The sequence below is a fragment of the Molothrus ater genome, chromosome 4, assembly GCF_012460135.2.
Source record: "Molothrus ater isolate BHLD 08-10-18 breed brown headed cowbird chromosome 4, BPBGC_Mater_1.1, whole genome shotgun sequence".
Taxonomy (NCBI): Eukaryota; Metazoa; Chordata; class Aves; order Passeriformes; family Icteridae; genus Molothrus; species Molothrus ater.
The window spans coordinates 6,811,345-6,833,142 of record NC_050481.2 but is presented as its reverse complement, the minus strand read 5'-3'; the positions used below and the strand labels follow the sequence as shown (position 1 = coordinate 6,833,142).

The following is a 21,798-nucleotide window of genomic DNA, read 5'->3' as shown; positions in this document are numbered from 1 at the left end:
TGTTGTTTTTTACAGGGCACCCCATTTGAAGTCTAAAAATGTCATGTGGCTGAACACCAGTTCAGTGTCTGCACCCCCCTGTTCTTGGGAGGAACCCAGTACTTGGTGCTTTTGTAGCATTTAAGCATCTCATTTGGCAACTCCTGTGATAGAGTATTACTGTTAATTAGTTAATCTTCTTAATTTATAAATAGATGTTTTGTTGTATATGGTTTAGGAGGCAGAAGGAATTATGAGTGAGAGACCACCCAATTGGCTATACAGAGAACTGGGGCAGGAAGCCACAGACACCTCTAAGCATGCCTGAACTATAAGCTTACCTGCTGGTTAAGAGCAATTCACTGACATTTTACTGGAATAAGGATATGTGGAATTCTAGATAATTAAAATACAGGTTTCCATTTTAAAGGATACTTTATAATTGTATATTGTGAAGTACTGCTTCTGTGCATACAGAACTGTAACTGCAGATGTGATGAAATGCTGGAGCTGAGAAAGAGAATTTGACTATGAAACTGTATTAGGCAAGAAAGTATTTCTCCCCCTTTACAGCTCTTTTTGTACCTCTTTATTACCTGCAGTATTGGGGAAGGTAAGTGAGAATGGCATGAAGGGTTTGCATCCCTTCTTGAGCTGGGTTTGGTCTGTTGGGGAGGAATCCTGATTTGTCAAACCATTTTCAAAGCTTCCTCACAGTAGAAACGTGACTGGCTCTAAGTGAACCAGCTCTCAATTGCCACATCCATATAACTGAACCATGAAAGTGACACAGGAGCTTCCTCCCTTTTGAAACTTTTGCACATGGATAGCTTTGCCTGTGTGGATTTTTTTTACTATGTTCTGAAGGGGAGGTGGGCAGGATTTCCAAGTAGGGAACATTGGTTAGAATGCAGAAATTGTAAAAAGCCAGGAAGGAGAAGCTCATGAAACACTACGTGAGAGACGATACCACAAGGTCAACTGTCCTTACATATTTTCAATTTCCATGGTTAGGAGGTATTTGCCAGATAATCCAAAGCCTTAACTGCCTTTGGAACCAGTATGGGACAATCTCTGCCTAAGGACTTTACTATGATTTGACTTGTCAGTCCCAAATAGTGTGACTCTTGCTCCAAATGTTTTTCTTTTGTGAGGGATACTCTGATTACAGATAACCACAAAAAAAATAAGTCCAGCTCTCTGATACCTGTGGGCAGCTCATGTGTTCATGTTTGCTGTTACAACACAGTGACACAGTACACTCATTGTAAATTCTTACCTGGTTTTGGTTTCTTTGTCAAATAACAAAGTTTCTGCTTTAGGGCATTGTTTTAAAGTTCCTCAGGATATTGAAAACTGCTTTGTTATCAGTCACCAACCGAAGTATTCTTATCCTTCCCCAGAGAAGTATTTATTGCAGTTTAGTACAGAATTCTCTCTCCAGATCTTATCAGTTACTTAGTAAAAGGGCACTACCTCCTTCTTCCTACCTTTGTATGAAAACAGTCTATCTCTTACTGTGCATCAGTAATCTCTCAGTTTGCTGATAATATGAATGAAAGCTTTTCAAACCCAAGCAACCAACCAACAGCACCATAGAAAACCCAAACCAACCCCCACTGAAAAACATCTCAGGAAACAATTGTAAAAATCGTGGTGTTCTTGAGCAAGGAATGCAGTTTAATAGAGGAAATTATTTCAAGTAATTGGGAAATCTCTGAAGGTACAAATGTTACATCTCTGTTTTTGTTACATGCTGGAATGTGCCCTTACAACTGGCCTTAGTGCACCCCTAACAAACACGTGTCCCTTAAGTGCTGCTTTCCAAGCCAGCTATTTATGCACTGATGACCCTCAGAGAAACAACCTTTTTGTCAGTTCAGATCTGTCCCTGGAGAGAAGTGGCTTCAGATCTTTTCCTCTTAGTTCTCCTACACCAAGGGCCATGCAGAATAACAATGATGAGTTTTTCAGATGCAGTACTATTATTATTACTATTCATGATATTGTTAATGTGGAAATCAAGTGGATTAGAATAGATGGACACCTATCCTAGAATTAACAAGTTAGGTACCTTGTAAGAGTGATATATTGACTTGTAAGCCAAGTTTTGCCATTTTGAAGCCACAGTGTAGTACTGCTTTTAAATAGGCTTTTACTAAATGAATACCAGGGACTTTTTACAAGGTATATATTGTGTGTTCAGGCATAATGTGACGATATTTGGTTGGACAGACTTCACATTGTTGGATACAACAAACAATATGATTTGTATTTCTTCAGCTCAAATTTCTTTATAGATACACTTGGAGATGACATTTCACTAATTTGCTATTGTATTTCACAACTATTCTGGGTATTTTTCAAGTCCTATTAGTACTGCTATTTATAAATCTCCCCTATAGTTATCTTTTTGCTGCTCTTGGGTATCCAGAAGAAAAATGCTGATGACTGGTGTAAGCCTGATTAAGTGATTTCTCTCAAAAGTGACACATACATTGCAGTGGTTTTAATTAGAGGGTGGGTTTGTTCTGTCAGGTCTATTCCTGTATTAAATGAAGCTTATTGAAATTACAGTCGTGCAGACTGGAGCCATAATCCCTTGTGTAACAGTTTCATCAGATCTTTGAGCTACATGAAATCTAGCCAGATCACTAAAGGAAGGGAAAACTCTATTAAAATAGGAATTCGGTAGCTGGTGTGCCTGCATCTCAATCTGCAGTCATCGTGTCCATGCCTCGTGACAGTGGACACTGACCTGTTTTTGAAACTAATATGACAACTAAAATTTTGTATTTAATTAATAGATTCAATAATTTGGAATGTTTAACTTATGATGAAAAGTATTTAATAACTCTCACTAACTTGCATTTTTGTTGTCAGTCAGACTGACACACTTTTGAATACTAACATTCCCATTCCCAGTTATGCTACTTAATGAACATTCTTTTTGAAGACATAGCCTTACTACTTCTCATACAAATAGTAGGAATGCATTTTTCTAAAAGAATGCCAAACTGACAAGTTTTAAAAGACATACATTATCTTATTAGACCTGTTTGTGATATTTGGTTGCAGAAACTTAAGATTTTTAGATACAGAAAACATAACTTGACAAGCAGCCCAATGAGTTTTCTTACTTGTAGCCAAGCTGTCGGCAGACTACAGCCGCATCCTTATCAGACCATCCATCATCGCAAATTGTGCCCCACTGGCCATTGATAAAAATCTCCACACGTCCTTCCTTCTTATTCTCACCATCCATCAGCCTGATGGGAGGACCTGGGAATAAATTACTGCTGTCAGCTCACAGCAACAGAAGCAAGAACTGGTACTTTTAGTTACTTTCATTATCTGTAGTACAACTGATATTTACATTCAACAAGCCTAATATCAGTGATTAAAGTAGTCATATTCATCCTGGCTGGCAAAATGAAGCAGTTTGTACAAATTACAAGACAGTACTAAATACTACTGTACTTTACTCTTCAGCCGATTCCTTAATTCCAAGCCAGTATGTGGCATAGTTCAGAAACTGACCACAATTCTATACAAATGGTAGAAAACACCTGAGATACCTTTGCTATGATACCCATACAAGCTGGACAGATTTTCCTTAGAGACGCTTTATGGGTGAATGTAACTCTGTCTCAGTCCATAAATCCATTCTCAAACTGGTTGTTGCTGCTCCTCCTAACCACTGTCTCGGCAAAATAGCGCAACATTGTGTTGTACTTCAACTGTTCCTTATCACTGTGCACGTTGTTCTGCAGCATGTTATTCTATATATTTTTCTAGCAATTTAAATTGATTGTTTAATCAGATACTTTCATAATATGAAATTTCACTTATGTGGATTAGTCAGACTTAGTTGATCATTGTTTCTGCAGTGCTTGGCCTCTAGTTAAGTTTTGACTCATTAGGCAAAGTACATACTTAATTCTTACTTATTCTAAAATGCCTCTGTAGCCTGCAAGCAATGCAAATACCCTTAAAACAGTAATGAATTCCTCTGTGGCCTCTTTGTCGTGTTCAAGGGAGTATCACCTTCTCAATCTTTTTGTATGGCATACTTTATAATCTTTAATATACACAAGAGTTGCTTTTTAGAATAATGGAAAAGACTCTTCCTCATTCTTCTAACCTGTTCCCAATCTTTTCTAAATATGTGAGGATGAGGAATTACTTAATTGCATTCTTAAAGCAGTATTTTAAGATAGCTGCATTTGATGTTTAATTCAGATTAGTTTAGGGTATGTGTAACTTCTGTATACCAAACATGAATCTGGTGAGTGCTAGTTAAATCTGGCCTAAGTCATTAAATGAATGGGGAAGTATTTGAAGATAAAATCCAAGTATGTTTGCTTCTCATGTAATTTAAAGCATATTGTGTTGGAGTTCATACTCTCTGGACAGTTACATGGTTTAACTTCACCAACATTCTGTTTACTTACACTGTCGTGATCTTACTGAACAAATGTCATTATTGTAGTAAATCCTATTTCCTGTTTAGTGCTCCATAATATCTGTGGTTTTTAAGTCTTATCATCTACTAATTTCTCCATTTTTTCCACTGAATTGATCCTTATGGAAAAAAAATGCTTTTTCAAATGCTGGGAATTAAATGGTAACAACACTTTGTCCACTTTCCAATCAGAAATCTCCTAGGAAATGTCAGATAAACTCTTACTTTCTTGTTGAACTGATATGTTCTGGAAGAATACAACTTAGGTGAGAATTAAACTTCTATTAACCAAATAGAGGCACAGAATAGTACTAATATTTTATTGTTGTTTATTTATTGTTTAAATAATATTTTATTGTTATCTCATCTTCTTGTGATTTAGAAAACATATATATATATTTATGACCATGAAATTAATATAACATTCTGGTAGTGGGGATGTGAGAATGTTACTATATGGATGTATTTAACTGAACCAGACTCCTTCAGCAGAGATATTTCATAGGAATTTGAGCAAAGTGGCACAGATGGTTTGCATCTGTAAAGACAGCAGTCATGGATTGAATTCCTGTTATTTTTAGTTTGAGAAAATTCTTTCTAACAAATAGGACTCGATATATGTACTGCAACACAAGACATTTATTGGATGGTGAGGGGGCTATATAGAATAAGCCTGTAAAGAGGGAGAGACTCAAAAAGAAAAAGTACATGTGGAAGTGGTGAATATTGTAACAACTAGCAACATTGTGCAGTAAAACCATGTTGTAGTTTGTGGGATAAACCTTCAGTCTGTCATTTCAAGGAAACAGGCATATAATACCAGTTTCAAATTCAACAGAAATCATCTTGGGTAAGCTAAACAGCATTGCCAGCAATTTCCTAAAAGGCTACATACTGACAAGCTACACACTTCATGTAGCAAATTGTAAAAATTAAACTTTTTCAGAATTGCTGTGCAACCCATTGTTCCCCTGTAGTTTCTACTGCAAATATCTCATAGCCAGAATTATTGTTTAATTACCTGCATGTGGATTTAGGAATCTTTGAAATTTATTTTTTTATATTTTGTTGTGTTTATATTTTTATCACTGTGTATTTTTCTATCATTACTTATCAGTCTTTTTATTCTCTTTATTTTCATACAAGTTTGTAGGCCTTTGACATTGGAACTAACTCTTTTATCTGGGTGTGTAGTATCATTCTGTCCTGGTCAGCGACTGGGGCCCGTTCACTCAGACACTATAAATGATGATATAGGCAATAGTAACACAGAAATAATTTCATGCTTCTCATCCTACCTTCTTGCTGAGTCTGAACTTCCCATCTTCTCCATATCCCTTTTTTTATCAATTGTCTGAATGCAAAGCCATTGGAGGATGTACTATTGATTTGTATTCTTCAGTGCTCAGGTATGTCTCCAGCATTTGACACCAGACATTACTTGGAGGTTGAGAAGTGCCAAGTAAAATTAGGTATCTATCATGAAGTGCTGAATAGGTTCAAAATCTAGTGGAGACAGACAGTGGCATCCCTAGAATGTGACTTGGTTACCTTGCAAATCTGGGTTGAGCTTTAATGTTCTGGATGCTTAAGTTCTAAACAAAACTTGATTACTTCCTGTGACCTTCAGGAGAAAAGTTAGGTTTTTTCCCTTCCTGTTCTTTCCTTGCATCTATCTGACAAATACTAGGATTCTGAGAATCCTTAAGTATCCTGTACTTTGGTTAGATCTGTAAGCACAGCAATACTCATACTGTGACTTCAGCAAAGGGCTTCCTTACCAAGTGAGCGCTTGTGGCTGTCGTTTTCTGGGTGGCAGATGAGTCTGACATCCTCCTGATGGTTGCAGTCGTGCTTCCCCCACTCCCGCCGGGAGCACTGCAGGAGGTTTGTCTCCTTCCCAGAGCAGATCACATCATCCAGCCAGATGGGCCCAGAGCTTCCTTCTAAGTAGCCCTCTTTTTCCATACCTGCACTTTTTCCATACCTGCACAACACAGAGGTATGTTTTGGTCCATGGTGATCAGAGGACACATGATGCTTAAGCATGAGAAAAGAAAGTGATATTCCTGAGGAAATAAAGATTTCTCAAGTATTCTCAGTAAGCAGGTTCAGTTAGCATTAAATTCAACGAAAGCACCATATGCTGCCTCTTCAGTAATGTTTTTTTTAAGGAATTACTGTTACATTAGTACAAACTTAAGAATGTAATGCCTTTGATTAAGGCTGCTCTTCAACCAAGCATATGGCTGGCTCAATGACTCTGAGGCTTTAAGCATCTTCTTAGTATTCTGTGTACATTTAAATGTCACAGACTGAGACAAAATCCTTTTTTGAATGTCAGCTGTTACAGTTTGAAGGCAAGACAACAGTCACCTACTGAGAGTGTATCTTTGTAGCCAGAGATCAGTAGGAAAAGTAGGGAAGACTGAATGCATGAAACAAATGGGATTTTTCTAAAAAGCTTTTCAATACATAACTGTTCCAGGGCCAGGCTGTGGGAATTTCTGAGGCAGTGCAGAAGTACTTACACCTTGAAAATGTGTGTCATTAATGACTGTACAACAAGCAAAGATTGAGAAGAAGCAAACTTTATAAGGGAATATAGAAATCAAAATCAGTTCTTCTCTATAGCACATGCATTGATCTCAGCCAAAAAGAGAATTAGAAGGAACTCAGTGAATAAAGGCTGCTAAATCACGCTTGTTGAAGGTTTTTCTACCTAACCCAAAGCCTACATACTCTGTGAAACTGAGGAAAGCAGGCTTTAATGGATTTTAACTTGGTTGTTTCTTTGAAGCACTCAGCTAATATTAAAAAGCAGAATCTTAAAATAGGGTCCATGTAGGGTTCATGTAACTGTTTGTCATCATGCTCAAGTCACAGAGTCAGATATCCAATATCAAGTAATCTTACTTAAATCCCAGCTGCCAGCAAACCACCTGCGTGTTGAGCTCCGTCCAGCCATCGTCACAGACCGTGCCCCACTGGCCTGTGTGATAGACCTCCAGGCGGCCCTCGTGACTGCCCTTCCCGCCTGCGAGCCGCAGCGCACCATCTGTGCCCAGAACAAGGGAAAGCAGAAACAAGCATCACTGTTTCTTAGATCTCATGGCAGTTCTAAAGCAAAATCAGTAACGTTGCCTTACTGCATCCAGTTTGAGTTTGTGCCTCTGCAAACTTGAGAAGTTTTTTGCAGAGCTGTGAACTCTGCCTTTGTCCTGTTTTTTCCTGTGGTGATTGATGACTGGAGTACCTGTGAGAGGTGTGCAGGAAACACCGGCATCTTCTTTGTGGCCACAGTTGTGTTCTCGCCAGGGGCTTTTTGGGCACTGTTCTATCGAGAGTTCATTTCCCGTGCACCTTACTTCATCCAGCAGCACGGGGCCAGAGCCTTCTCCAAAGTAAGCCTGGCTCCATGCCTTGGCAACACCCCTGTAGAAATGCAAGGAGCACCCAGTCAGAAGGAAGCAAGCTGAAGATTTTCCTTTCCTCTGCCTTTGACTTTTAACTTTCCTAGGAGAGATTACAGATGAACAGCTTGGGTATGAGGATTTTAATTTTAATACTCATTTAATATCTATACATAATAAAAATAATCTAATATATATTTCTAAAGTGACTTTCCCCTGTTGTCCTCAAAGCACATTAATCAAATACCCAGATAAATGTGATTGTTCCCTATTTAGTCCTGTGAAAACCACAGCAAAGAGATCTTAAGTGACTTGACAAGTGTCATATCACCCATCAGCAATAGAAATAAGAACAGGAAGCAGACCAATGACTAGCCTTGTATAGGGTATATTCTCTGTCAGCAGAATGGGTTTTGAGCACAAAAAACCCATGTTGATTGAAAACATTCTGTTGTTTTAGAATTACAGATATTGTGCAGTGTTTAACCCTTTATCATCTATCAGGATTTTCCCTATTCTGTTTAAAATATCATGTCTTTCATATGTAAGTGTTTGCCATGGTTTGGTTTCTTTCCACTCAATATTTTCTCTGTTCCTATATTCACTCTAGTTTGAAATGGCAAGATTGCAAAGTCTAAAGTTTGCACTGTAATGATTTACCTATCTAAAGCATTAGTTTAAATTAACTAAAAAAGCATCTTGTTTTTCCAGTGTATCTGATAAAAATGCTGGCAGAAATGTATAGAAAATATTAAGGAAAAAACCCTTATTCATTAAGCAGCTGGCTGAAATCAAAGAGATAATGATGGACTGCTCTGAATTCTTTTACAATTTATTCCATGTTACCATATTCCAGTAAGAGTCTCTGGAGTTAGGCAGAGACAACACATCCTATAATTATAACCAGGGGAATTTGTGTCAAGCAAAAGTTATTTAGGAAACCAAATAATAAAAGACGTTGCCATTATTTTCCACCTATGAATGGTAGATTCAAATTCTGGAATTTTACAGGAGTGCTACAGAAAAGTAGAAGGGGTGTGGGAAGCTGCTTACTGAGAAGCTTTACTTTTACAGTTTCTGGCGTGTTTCCAGATGGATTAACAGTATGCAAATTTGGATTATTTTTAGTACTTCAGAACTGGTCTACTGCCTCTGTTGGTAAATTGATTTCACTTCATATTAATTAGCATGTTTGTTGTGACATCTTGCTTACTTGGGAAATGCTGTAAATCTCTAGACATATTTCAAAAAGACTTAGCAGGTTTAGCACCATCTTAATACAATTAATTTACTCAGAAAAACAAATCAAATTAGAAGCATCACAAAACTGCAGTTTGTGATGATGAAATATAAGTAATGAAAAGTTTTAGTGTCATCAGGAAGGAGGCAGGCTAAGAGCATTACACTTGTCATTAGTATACAGAAATGCAAAGCAGGGCTTAGGAACTCCCCACACCTATTAATAGCAGCCCAATTCCAAAGCAAGAAAAGCCTGCCAGAAGATAGACTTTCCAATAGGTATTCCCAATTGAAAATGTGCAGGAATAGAGAAATACAACATAAAGTAAGCTGGGGGGAAAAAAACCCAGATGTCAGAGAAGCATATTGGTTCCTATGTTGGCTCAGCAGGGCATCTACAATATTTTTAACTACTCCAAAGTTCTCATCCTTCTGAGCTAATTTGGGTGGCATGGGTAGCCCATGGCCTCAGCTACAAAACAAGTACGCTCTGGGAATCACCCATTAATGCCACAGAACTTTGCACCTTCAATACCACTTCTTTCACTTCACTGTAGTCCCAGCAGGCTTGAACAGGCAATTTCTGTTCCAGTCTCCTCTGCATTTACCTGCTTAGCTCTCATCCAGTCTGTCTCAGACATGATCCCCTTCTCCTGCATGGGATACAACCCAGCATCTTCTCTGCTTCTTGCTCCCAGTTCTTTCCCTCTTCAGCCCTACTGGCCTTCCATCCCAATTGTCCTCATCTCCTTCCTCTCTGGTCCAGCAGTTTTCCTCTTAGTCTCCCACCTCTGCAGCATTTTTCTGCAAATACCAATACTTATCCTCTGTGGGGTATCAAAATCCCCTCTGGCTGTTAAGAAAGTGAATCAAGAAAATCCTCTTCTGCTGCTGTAGCTGTATTTCGGACCATGCTTAGTTCAGACAGAATCACTGAGAAGCTTAACTGTCAAAACCTCAAACAGATCTCTAGCTCAGTATATGCAAACTGAAAATCTTCAGAGATGCATGGCTTAAACAAATCTAGAGAGATTTTCACAAGCATGCCAAAAAACATATCCTTCCTGACAAAGCAGAGTTCTTGTGACAGAGCCAGGAGGCTGTCAGACTCTGCAGTAAAATGAATTGTAAGGATTCAAACAGTCAAAAATTCTTTCTTCACCTACAGGTTTGGATTGAAACTTTACAGGAATTGTAGTGAGTTTTCACTACAAAGTTAACATTTATTCTTTATCTGTCTGGCCAAACAGACAAAATTGGCCCTCTCATATGACACTGAAAACTGGTTCCGGGGAATTGAAAATAATGTCACTGTACCTGAATCTTCTATAAATAAACTCAGTTACTGCTCCAAAGTATCAGTATGATTCTAAAGGAGCATTTTTTTGACAGTTACACTTCTCCTAGCTTCAGCTGAGGGGGTCTGATAACTCTTCTGCTTTGTTGCTGGAATAACAAACATGTAGAAAAACAAACCCAAGGCCGAGCTGCCGACAGACAACTTCAGCATCTGCATCATCCCACTGGTCATCACAGACTGTGCCCCACTGGCCACCATGGTAAACTTCCACTCTTCCTTCGTGGGCATTGCTCCCACCAGCCAGCCGGATCGGAGTGAAGACAGGGCCTGGCAGCAAACACAGGATATAGAACAGGTCATTCATGTCCAAAAATATCATTCTGATAGTAAAGAGGGAGGAAGACGTGGCTTAATGGTTCCTCCAACATCACTCAAGAACCGCATTTTCTTTTTTCTACTAGATGGAAAACCTGAAAGTAAAGTGAGTTCCTTTATGCTCCACTCTCACTAGCTGAAAAAGCTTACACATACAAGTAAGCATATTGATCTTGAATTACCTAAGTGTCACAGCATTCACAGACACTTAGTGCTGTAAGGCCAAATACTGAATCAGTCAGGAGAGCTACTTTTCTACAAGTAAGAGCAAAATTGGGTAAAATCTGAAGTAAGAGGTAAAAATTATGTGATGGACACAGAAATTAATCCTTTTTTTCATTCCATTAGAAAATGCAGTCAGAGCTGTGAAATCTCTTGACTATGGAGTCTCAGTTGAATTGTGCAAGTATTGTTCCCTGCTTGCTTCTGATCTTTTAAAATCAGTAGCTCTCTTCTGGTGTACCAAGAAACTGTCTTGAAAGCATCACTGCTAAATAAATCTATAATAATGGAAATAGTTTAAAGCCATATAAAACCCCATAATTGCTGTAATGTGAACCAGGTTATTTTAAAGTTCCACCATATCTAACATCCAAATTATTTAAATTTGAGTAATATTTGTGTAACTTTCCAGCCAATTAATGCTACTATTTAGTTCTTCGTTATTAAGAACAAACCCCAAAACAACAGTACTGAGGGCATTTCTCCAATTTCATATTAGTGTGTCACTAATATGGGGGAGGGGGGTATAAATATTTTAAAAGGCTATTTGCAATAGAACCTGAATAATGTGAAAGCATTTATAATTTTCAGTTTCTTTAGGCAAAACTCTCTTGTTTTCATTCTTTAATTTGTCTCCTAGCTTGAAAAGATTCTCCCTTCCCTCTACTCAAGAATTTTTCTAAGACCAAAATTTTCTTTTAAAAGCCACTTAAAAACATAAGTAGGAGAAGAAAGGCAGCACAGAACTGGCTGCAGCCACATGTTTTGGTTTCAGCTGAGAGATTGGCCTTGCCAAATCCCCAGCACTGTCTGCATAGCCCCACTCGAGGCAGCACTATCTTAAATCTGATGGCATGCCTGCCCATTTAGTTAGCATCTTGATTAAAATAATATCAAATATCTTAAAAACATTAATGATACTTGTTTTCCTAATAATGTAAGTTTGACATTAAAAAAAAGTGGGGAAACAGTCTTCATTTTACAGACAGAGATTCTTGCTACCTTACTCTTTCTCACAACCTACATCTGAAAGAAACAATTTGTTGTTGATTAGGAAAGGTAAAAAGTTGTTAAGCTAGGTGCTGCTTGAGGTATTTGGAGCAGTTAATAATGCAATTATTCAATCTGTATAATCTGTTCCAAGAAATCTTAACACTTTTTCTAATTTAATTATTGTAATTATTAAACTTCTACTTAAATAAAACAAGGACTTGAGGAAAACATATGTATTTTTTTTACCCAGGGAGGAGCTACATATGACAGCAGCTGCCATTTTTTGAGGACATGTCCCATCTTGCCAGGTGTCTTTTTCACATAACAGTATATTTTCTTCATCACCTCGACAACGCACTTCACTCCAGAAAACAGGAATAAGGCCTAATCCAGAAAAGGGTATGTGTTTTGCTGTACCTTTTTCCCTGTAAAAATATCAGGATAGGATATCAGAGTGGGAGGATGGGAAGTGGAAACATTTTCTCATATATAAATCTTGGAGTAGAAAAGAAAGGGTTTTCTTCAGTAGTGTAAATTCATCACATTTTCATACAGTTCACCATTGTCTTCTGCACAAAGAAAAGTAACAGATGTGACCCAGTTCTCACCATTTTGTTGTGGGATATTTTAGTACAATGACTGTGTTGCTGCAGAGCCAGCTACATTCCTGCTCTCCCATTTCTTAACTACAAAATCTACACAGACTCCACAGTCCATAGGTGAATCTACAGTACCAGCCCACTATAGTTACAGTTCCAGGAGGGGTAATGCCACCAGGTCTTTCTCCCTTATTCTGTCCTTTACTCCATGCAGACATACCATGCTCTGCCCATAAATGCCTTGTATTGTGGCTGTGATGATGGGGCAGTGCCACCACCTCACACTCCATCAGATCAGGCCCCCATCCATTTTTCTCAATTCAGCCATTCCCATCCACCCAGAACATTTTATAAACAGCTCTCTTTCCTTCTCATGCTGAATCTACAGTAACACTTAAAGAGCCATCTTCTCTTCCTTGCAAAGCACAGTGAAGTTAAAACAAAGCCCAAATATGGTGATATCAAAGGAACAGATAGATGGAGCTCCTGAAAAGCACCAGTAATGCCTCGTGAGTTCACCTGGTGGTACAGAGATCCGAATTTCTCTGAAACATACAAGACAGCTCCAAGTTTTAGCTACTGTTTGCTTGGGGCTTTTTTGGCCTGGGTTCAGCTTGGAGCCATTTCTGTTGGAAAGACAAAACCATTCACCCCTATTGCTGAACTACTTTTGCTAACAGCAGCCTCGTTCAGCTGAAATGTTCAGGGTATAGAGAGCAGATAGGACTCACATGAAAATGAGGGAAGGAGCCACTGCACGTAGACAGCTGAAGTCATAAGCAAAATCACAGCCTCCAGATGGCTGAACTTTTATCTCATCTAATCCTTATATTTTTATAAGTTGGCATGGTGTGTCCAGATTGGTATTGAACATTATAAACCAGCTTAGATTTAGTTCTGGCTAGCAGTCTTAAAAAGTGGATTAATCATTAGGAATGTCAAAGTGCAAGTCTGCTATAAAAGCCCCTAACTGCTTGTAGCAAGCAAAACCAGTGCTTTGGTATGTGAGTGAAAGAAATGTTAGAAAGGCAATAAAGGCAGACAAATTATGCTAAAGGGTGCTGTTGATTAACTGCATTCTGGCAGTAGTGGGAAGTAATGGTCAGCAAGGACAGTGCAGGGATTTTCAGCCTGTCCAGTATGGCTGTAGCTCTAAAGTGTTGCCATTTGCCAAAAACGTAGGATGAGTTCCAGGTGTCATTTGGCATACTACAATGGGTGATTACTAGGATAACCCCTTGCCCCTGAGAATTAGGAATTTTCCTGTGATTAGGAGCCCATGTAGAGTCTAATCCTGGCTCCATTTACATTGTTATAGATTCAATAACCTCACTGGAGCTGTTAATTTACACTTAGATGTGTGAGATCAGGATCAGACCACGTAATTCTGTCCATGTGGACATCTCCCAGATGTCCAGTAGAGCAGTTTGTTGAAGCTTGCTGCCCTGTTCACACATTTCACTTTGAAAGCAAAGCATTTGCCACAGTCTGCTCCTGTCCAGATCCTATCTTCAGCTTTCTGAGGAAATACTGATTTCCTTATTGAAGTGTAATGCAGCTGAAGCCAGCAAAGTATTCTGGGAAGAACAACTTCAGCATTCAAATACATTCAAACAGAAAAAAGCAATCATCAAACACAAAAAGCCCCCAGGATTTACAAAGCAGATTGTCCTTTACACTGAAACATCATGAAAATGAGTTGACTGATTTTTACTTGAACTGAAACTTACCCAAGTGCAAGCTGTCGACATACAACTGTCGCGTCATTATTGTCCCAATGGCTCCCACAGATTGTTCCCCAGATTCCATTCAAATAAACCTCCACTGTACCTTCAAACTCATTCTTGCCTCCCCGGAGTCTCACTGACCCTAGTTACCAAAAATTAAAAATAAAACAATTACACCTCCAAGATACTCTATTGCTTGGTTAAGGCATCCCACACAAAAGACTCTGAACTTCATTTTCCCTGAGTTCTTGTTTCATGGATACTGAGCTGTTTCCAAGAAACATTCTGGCACACCTAACACTCTCATACAGTGATGCACAAATTAAGAGAGCCCTTTTTGTACATGAGGGAAGCATTATTCTCCCCATACTGAAACTGCATCATATTTCTGATCCTTCTGATGCTATAACTTAAAGATCTCACAAAGTATTTATAGACATATAATTATTGAAATGTGATTTCCTCTACCCAAATGAGCAAAACATATATATGTGTGTGTGTGTATATATATATATATATATATATATATATATATATATATTTATACAGTGTGTGTATATGTATATATATATATATTTGTGTAAAATATGCTGTACTTTTATCTTTCACAAAATTCCATTGACCTCAAGGGAATCAGAAAATAACCACATGGACTGCATAGCTTTTGCTCTGACCCATGTAACATTATGCATGTCATAGATGACAGCAGTTTATTTTAGCCAAAGAATGTTCATACTTTTCTCAGACAGAAAAACACTGCATGTAGTTCTATTAATTCATGAGAGGTCTTTACCAAACTCTCAGACAAAGCAAGCTAAAAACCATAAGGAATTGTCTGAAAGAAGTGGGGAGGGAAAAATGCTTATTGAGAGCTACAGAGCACAGAAATCCAAGAAAAATAGCAGATTTTGCATTTTTGTATTACAGTAGTTTTACTTGAGATGTCTGATGCATCTACTGTTGAAGGTAGCCAAGTGCCCCTGGCAAAGGTGGGAAAAGCTGGTCATAGGGATAGCTACAGAGAAACAGAGAAAATCATGACAGTAATTCAACAAGAAACATTTCTGTTAAATTATCAAACACAGCCCAGATATATTCAGACAATTCATATTGTCTGAAATCCCAGTTAATCCATCTGCTTCTGTTCTGTGATCTACTTAGAAGCTACACCATCATCCAGTTTGCAGGAGTTTAGCAATGGGATGAAGACAGTCAGTGTTTGTGCCTGCATTTCATTGTGTCTGTGTTCATCTTCGTGTAAATAATAATAATAATAATAGGTAGATCCACTTTTTCTTCTCAGCCTCTGTCCTGGGTTTAGTTCAGTGTATTTTATAAAACCACAAAGCCAAACAACTGCCAAATAACTCAAGGAATTAATTAACCTCATGTTTGGCTTGGCGTGTTCCTTTTTGCCTCCAATTTACTTTCTCAGCAGTAACTTACTGTGCAGTAAATTACAAACAACATTTATTTGACTCATGTTACAGAGTGAGCTATCATTCCTGAGAGAGGATCATTACTGAGTCAAATATAACTATACTGTAGACATGTTGCACATCGTTTATCTGTCTTTAATTTTTTTTCTCTTTGTTTTTTTTTCTGTATGTCACAGACAGACAGAGTTTGGAATTCTGTTTATTTCTGCTCTTCACCAGACTTTTGTATAGACTATTATTTTCACTTGAAACATCAACTGCACTCAGAGCAAAGTGATTCCTGACATACCAGAAAGCGAGTTTGAAGATGTCATCTCCAAAAATAAGTTTATTTTAGTGCATGATTGCTTACAGTGCTGCATGACACCTACTGAAATCAATACAGTGCTTCCTGAGTACACATTACACAATGTTTCTATTCAAATATTTGAATAAGGGAGTACTTGAAGAATAAAATTTTCTTCTAAAGTCTCCATGGCAGAATTTGGCTCACTCCTCTTTCTGTATTTACAGATTTCCCAATGACAGCGGTGGAAGAACTTAGTCACGTACACACAGCAAAACACACAAGAGGATTGCTAAAGGTAATTTTGTAACCAATTTTAAATATTCTTGATTTTCACCTGATGAATTAATATAGAAAGAAATAAAAAGAAAGCCTATTTTTACATGTAGGTAATATTAAATCTGCCATTTAATAGAGCCAACCGAATATAATGTACATGTACTTTGAAGTACATATCAACCTCTGTCATATGACCAAGTCATAATTATGTAGCAAACATATCAAAGGTACTAATGAGAAAATTATTTCTCTGTTGTTTACTCAAAATGTTGTGGTGTTCAGACACCTGGTAGTTATATTACCAGATCAAGAGATACATTAGTTACAGTAGTGATTCCTCATAAAACAGAACCTCAACATCAAGACTTTCATTACAGTAGCTTGGTTTTTCTTTCCAGTATATAAAACTCTTTCTTCATGATGAAACACAGCTCTGTGTTTCCTGTGTCAGTTGATCCTAGGGAATTGCAGGATAACTGATCTGCCACAGGTGTGTGTTTATACTGTATTACCAACTATCTCTTCATGTGCTAATATTTTAATTGCAAGATACTCAGTGTTTGCAGTGTAAAATTGCCAGAAACACTTTTTCACTTCATAGGAAGCAAGAAACCTAATATTTAGCATGATTGAAAGGATACAGGTTAATTCTTATTTTCACTGGTTAAGTCTACTGCTGTTCCAATGTAACACCTCAAGCACCCAAACACGTGTCTCAGGGGCTTCCTCTGTGCTGCCCCTGGAGCACAACAACTCTGCAGAGTGTCTGCATTCCCTCTTACAAAACATGTCTGGCTTAAGTGTATGCACTGGAGGCTCTAGGTTTCTGGAGTCAGAGGTACAGTAGCATCTCAGATTTTTAAGCTATAATTTTTCAGCTGTTTTTGTTGCTGAACAAAACTATAAACCCATTGGGAGTAGAACTAATGCAGTAGTATCTACTCTTTCTGCTCTCCACCAGTTCAGTATGGTGTCAGACCTCTGCTTAAAGTGCTTATCAAACCTGCCCTGCCTCAACACAAAGCTCAACAACAGAGAGCAGCAGCACCAGGATCCTGCCCATGGCTCTGCCCTCCTCAGCACTAGTTAGGAGAGGGAGGATGAGGAGAGGTGATGTGACCCCACAGTAGTTAGAAACAAGGGCACAGGACACAAAGCAGGCCTATGAGACAGCTCTAGACATATACTGTGGTCTTAGGACATACTTAATTCAGCCCTTTATCAAAAAATACAATCTGCTGTCTTGACAGAAATGCCTTCATTTATAAAAATGAGTATACTCAGAAAGTATGTATGCATTTACTGTCATTTTGTTTTAGCTGAGGTTACTGAGGGTCAATTCCTGTTGTTTACATACAGTCTGGTAATTTTAGTTGTCCTGGTATCTGCCCAAGTCAGAGTCTTTCCTATCTGCTATCACTGTTGAAAGGAGATTAAGTTATATTTGCAAATGCAAGGAAGTAAGGGTATCCAGTGGGTGCTGCTGAGACTTGCTCCAGAACACCTGCCATATAGGCTGAAGATGAGACACTCAGGAAAACAGGGAGAGGAAAACCACCCAGCCAACTTTTAATTAACTCAGAAAAGCAGAAGAGCTTCAAAGGAATTGCACTGTTGTGCTTGGCCTCTTTTCCTATACATTCTCATGTGCAGAGTTGCTGGGTAACTTCAAACTCTTTTATTTTTTATGTTTCACTGGGAATGAGCATTGTTACTGTGTGGCTGAATTGCAAATAGGATGGGAATCATTTCCACTTCTGCTGTATGTGTTACAGCTGCAGCAGTAGTGTTTATGATGTTGGCTAAAGGCGTGCCATAGTTTCTTGGTATACACTGTCCAAAAGTTTGCAATTTGGCTGTAAATGTAGGCTGGGAAAATAGGAATCAGAAGTAAAAATTGCCTGTGCCTTTCACCCCGGTGCAGCGTGCTCTGAAATGGCAGATTTAAAGCAAAGCAAGAGAAGTAATTTCAATTTTGGAAATCTGTAAAAACAACAAATATTTTTACTTCTGCACTAATATTCAAGGTGTTCCAATGTGGAACAGTGCTTCCAAAGGGCCCTGCACTGACAATTCATCTCTGCTGTCTTGGAGTCAATTAGGTCAGTCCAAATTGACATCAAGTGCGAAGGTTTCCCACTGATACATGCTCTATATCCCATGGGATCACACAGTTACTTGTAGTATTTAGAATACATGGGGATGATCCATAATACATATAAAAGGGGTCTATCCCAGTTTCAGAATAAAACTAATTCACTGGTTTGTATGAGGTACTTGTAAAAAGCTGCATGTAGCACAGGTAAAACCTAACATTGGTTCAAATCAATGGAAACTCCCCTTTCAGGATCAGGCCTAACTAAAATAAAATAAATGAATCCTGTTAACTTCAGCAAAATTATGCATGGTGCTCACTGTGATCAATGAATGCTATTGTCTGTCACTTTCCTGAGCACTGCTCTTAGACTAAAATTACAGTTATTTTCTCCAGGCATTTTAACCTTGAAAAAGGGTGCCTCCAGCAGAACTACTTTTTAAGAACTATCTTGAGGATCAGTAGCAGTATTGCATACTCAAGGATTCTTATATTAGAACTTTCATAAATATTGTATACACTGAGTGTGTAATGTGCTGCGTTGGTTCCTCTGCAGCAGTGAGATCCATCATGTCAGCAATCAGTGGTTTAAAGCTCTGAGAATCTAAACTGAAACTAAGCAATGTAACAGGCTCTGAAGGACTGCACTTGTCATATGTGGGCAGAGCTGGAGAAAATGAGGGGTCTCACTCTGTGCAGTTCGGGTAAGAATGGTTCCAGAGGAGCTGCTTCTTAGAAGGAAAATATGGGCATTCATGTTTCACTTCTAATCATAAGCTATTGGAAAAAACCCAAGTCCCAGAAGTCATTCCATCAACTGCTTGGACTATAGGATAACAGGTAGGGAGAATAATCTAGTGTTTAGATTATGAGTCTGAGGCTTGATTCTTCTCTCACAAAAATTTAGTGAACCTTTATGTGATTGACATTAGTGGAATCACCTTTTGATAAAAGCAATTTTAATGGAAAGGTTCTAAAGTCAGGCCTTCCTGGAGATGTGTACTTTATTTCCAGTTCTGCCACTGACCTCTGACAAAGGCACCTACCTTGTTTTGTATTGGTCCCTCTTCGTAATAGAAAAGCAAATAATTAACCCACTTGATTCAGAGTGCTTTAAATTAGATGTGTAACAACATAGCATGAACAACATATGCACAAAACTGTAACTATGTGCCACACAAGCATTGTGTGACAGCAGCTGCTCCCAGGTACTGAGCTAGGCCTCGTTCTTGGAACCTGAGTAGACCACAGGTAAGTTGTTATTAGCAGCAACTAAAATACTAAATTCTGGTGGACTTATACGGGCTCTGTGCAGAGTATGCTCATATTCATTTATTGTCCTCTCTGGTATCCTTGGTTAATCGTGATAAGTTATATGTATTTCTATTTCATTTACTTGCTTTCAAGGCATGAATAAGTAATGTTACCCAGATATTTTTAGAAGGAAGGAAATGAAACAACAAAACCTATTAGTTTAAACAGTAAAACTGATTTTAGTCTAGTACTGTACGATATAATTGCAAAGGCACTTTAAAAAAATTTCATTGTCACTGTTTAAATATAAAACAATTTAACATATACATAAGCACAAAGTTTAGCCAATTAACTTTGCAGATATGTTATAATATTTAAGCTAGAAAAACCCAGAGATTTACAGGTAAGCCTTTGAATATGGTATTGTATTTAGTTATGGCAGGTGCCTAACACTGAGTATGGGCTTCCTTAGCCCAGGTACTAAAGCAAGAGGTGTAGTGAGTTTCTCTCTGAGCAGTCTGTCTCTCTCTAGCTATAACCACATCATGACATTGCCTCACTGGCATCTTTTTGCCTCTTGTAAGAAAGGAACATACTTCAGGGGAATGTTACAGGAATCTTTTATTTCTGGACAAGTGGCTTGATTTGTGTCCATGTTCCACCTTTAGCCATCTCACAAACTCTCTAATTCTTTCATCTTGCCCCATGGAGGCTTTTGGACAGACATTGGCCTGGGTGATGCCACTGGAGTTTACCACCAAGTCCAACAGGAACAGATGATCTGTCCATTACAAAGTATTGGCTATTGTTCAGTAGCTGTGTCTTCCCTCCTAGCAGGGGCCAACCTGAATTTCCTTTTTCTGGGGGAACAAAGCAGCATTCTGAAAAGACTGGAGAAACACAGCAAAACCCAAATCATGTAGTATTTTTAGTGGTTTTTGTTGCTTAAATCCCCTTCATGCTGAACTTACAGGGGATTCTGAAACTTACTGAGTGCAAGATTGGGCTCTTAGCAATAAACTGCTGTGTTCTTCACTATTGTATTTGACTAAGTCCTCATAAAGTATTTTGGGAACCAGACTGAAGTATTCTAAGAAAACTATTAACATGCTGGGCTAAATTAGAGAAGCAACTGTGGTACCCTCTCTGAAAGTGAGATCAGTTAAAGGGCATGAAGTCTTCTGGGGTTTTTTTCATCTGTGAAAAAAATAATCTGTTTTCTCCTCCATGCCAACAGCTGCCTGGTATTCTTCCCAGAGAAACATCTGTACTGCATAACATCATTCTGTCTTCTTGAAGGAGTACATGTGACTTGGAACACAGCTTTGGAAGCTGCATTTTTTTGATGTGTAAATGATCAATAGGGACCTTGATACCTCCATATCCTCTTCATGGGGTATTTTGTACCAATACGTATAATTGTTCAAACTACCTTTTTTCACACACCTTCTATGGGTAGTGTTGTAAGAGAAGGATAAGAATCCTTTTCAGTCATCTGAAGGTAAATTGATTTTTAAAAACCCTCACAACCCAAAGTCGGCTTTCACAACAAACAAAAAAGTAATATTAACGATCCATCTCCCTGCTGACTTTGTGCTATTACAAAAGATGTAAAAGGAAGGATAATGAAGCAAGGAAATTTCATTTTCATTTCAACAATTATGCTTGGTCATGTTTAGTACAGCTATAGATAGGACACAATTCTTATTTAGGTAGAAGATACTACCAGAGCAATGTGGGAGAAAATGTGAAGTCACTCAACACCAGACTGTACATCAATTTATTTAATGCCAACACTGATGAAATGTAAAGCTGATCAAGAGCTGGATGCAGAAATTGCTGTTCAGTCCTTACGCATTGAAAACTTCCACTGAAGTCAGTGGGAGTTCATCTCGGAGTGTGTGAGGGGAGCACAAGTCTCTTGGCTCAGCTCACAGATGTTGTTGAGCACCAGCACTAACTTGTGAACCCCATTATCCTAAGACTGGGGAGGGGGAGGCAAAGAAAGTCATACTGTGTAAACATCTCATCTTTGGAGCCAGGCATCCTTCTATTTCTCTTTCTGCCACTTCACTTCTGTAGACAAAGTGCTTTCCCAGTAAGTGAACCCGGTTACAAAACAGGAATGCCAGA

At 38.4% G+C, this 21,798-nt stretch overlaps 2 protein-coding genes across 2 annotated transcripts in view; one reads left to right on the top strand and one right to left on the bottom strand.

Moving 5' to 3' along the window:
* The window catches only part of PRSS12 (serine protease 12), a 33,523-nt gene that overhangs the window by 10,894 nt on the left and 831 nt on the right, over positions 1–21,798 (bottom strand). The window contains exons 2-8 of the mRNA XM_036381841.2: positions 14,316–14,454; positions 12,233–12,411; positions 10,573–10,723; positions 7,701–7,879; positions 7,361–7,502; positions 6,226–6,431; positions 3,120–3,261 (exon numbers count right to left, since the gene is read on the bottom strand). Of these exons, the coding sequence (XP_036237734.1) occupies positions 3,120–3,261; positions 6,226–6,431; positions 7,361–7,502; positions 7,701–7,879; positions 10,573–10,723; positions 12,233–12,411; positions 14,316–14,454 (1,138 nt within the window). The remainder of the gene's footprint in view (positions 1–3,119; positions 3,262–6,225; positions 6,432–7,360; positions 7,503–7,700; positions 7,880–10,572; positions 10,724–12,232; positions 12,412–14,315; positions 14,455–21,798) is intronic.
* METTL14 (methyltransferase 14, N6-adenosine-methyltransferase subunit) overlaps positions 16,264–21,798 on the top strand; it is a 36,568-nt gene continuing 31,033 nt past the window's right edge. The window contains exon 1 of the mRNA XM_036381842.2: positions 16,264–16,335. The gene's annotated coding sequence lies outside the window, so the exon portion shown is untranslated. The remainder of the gene's footprint in view (positions 16,336–21,798) is intronic.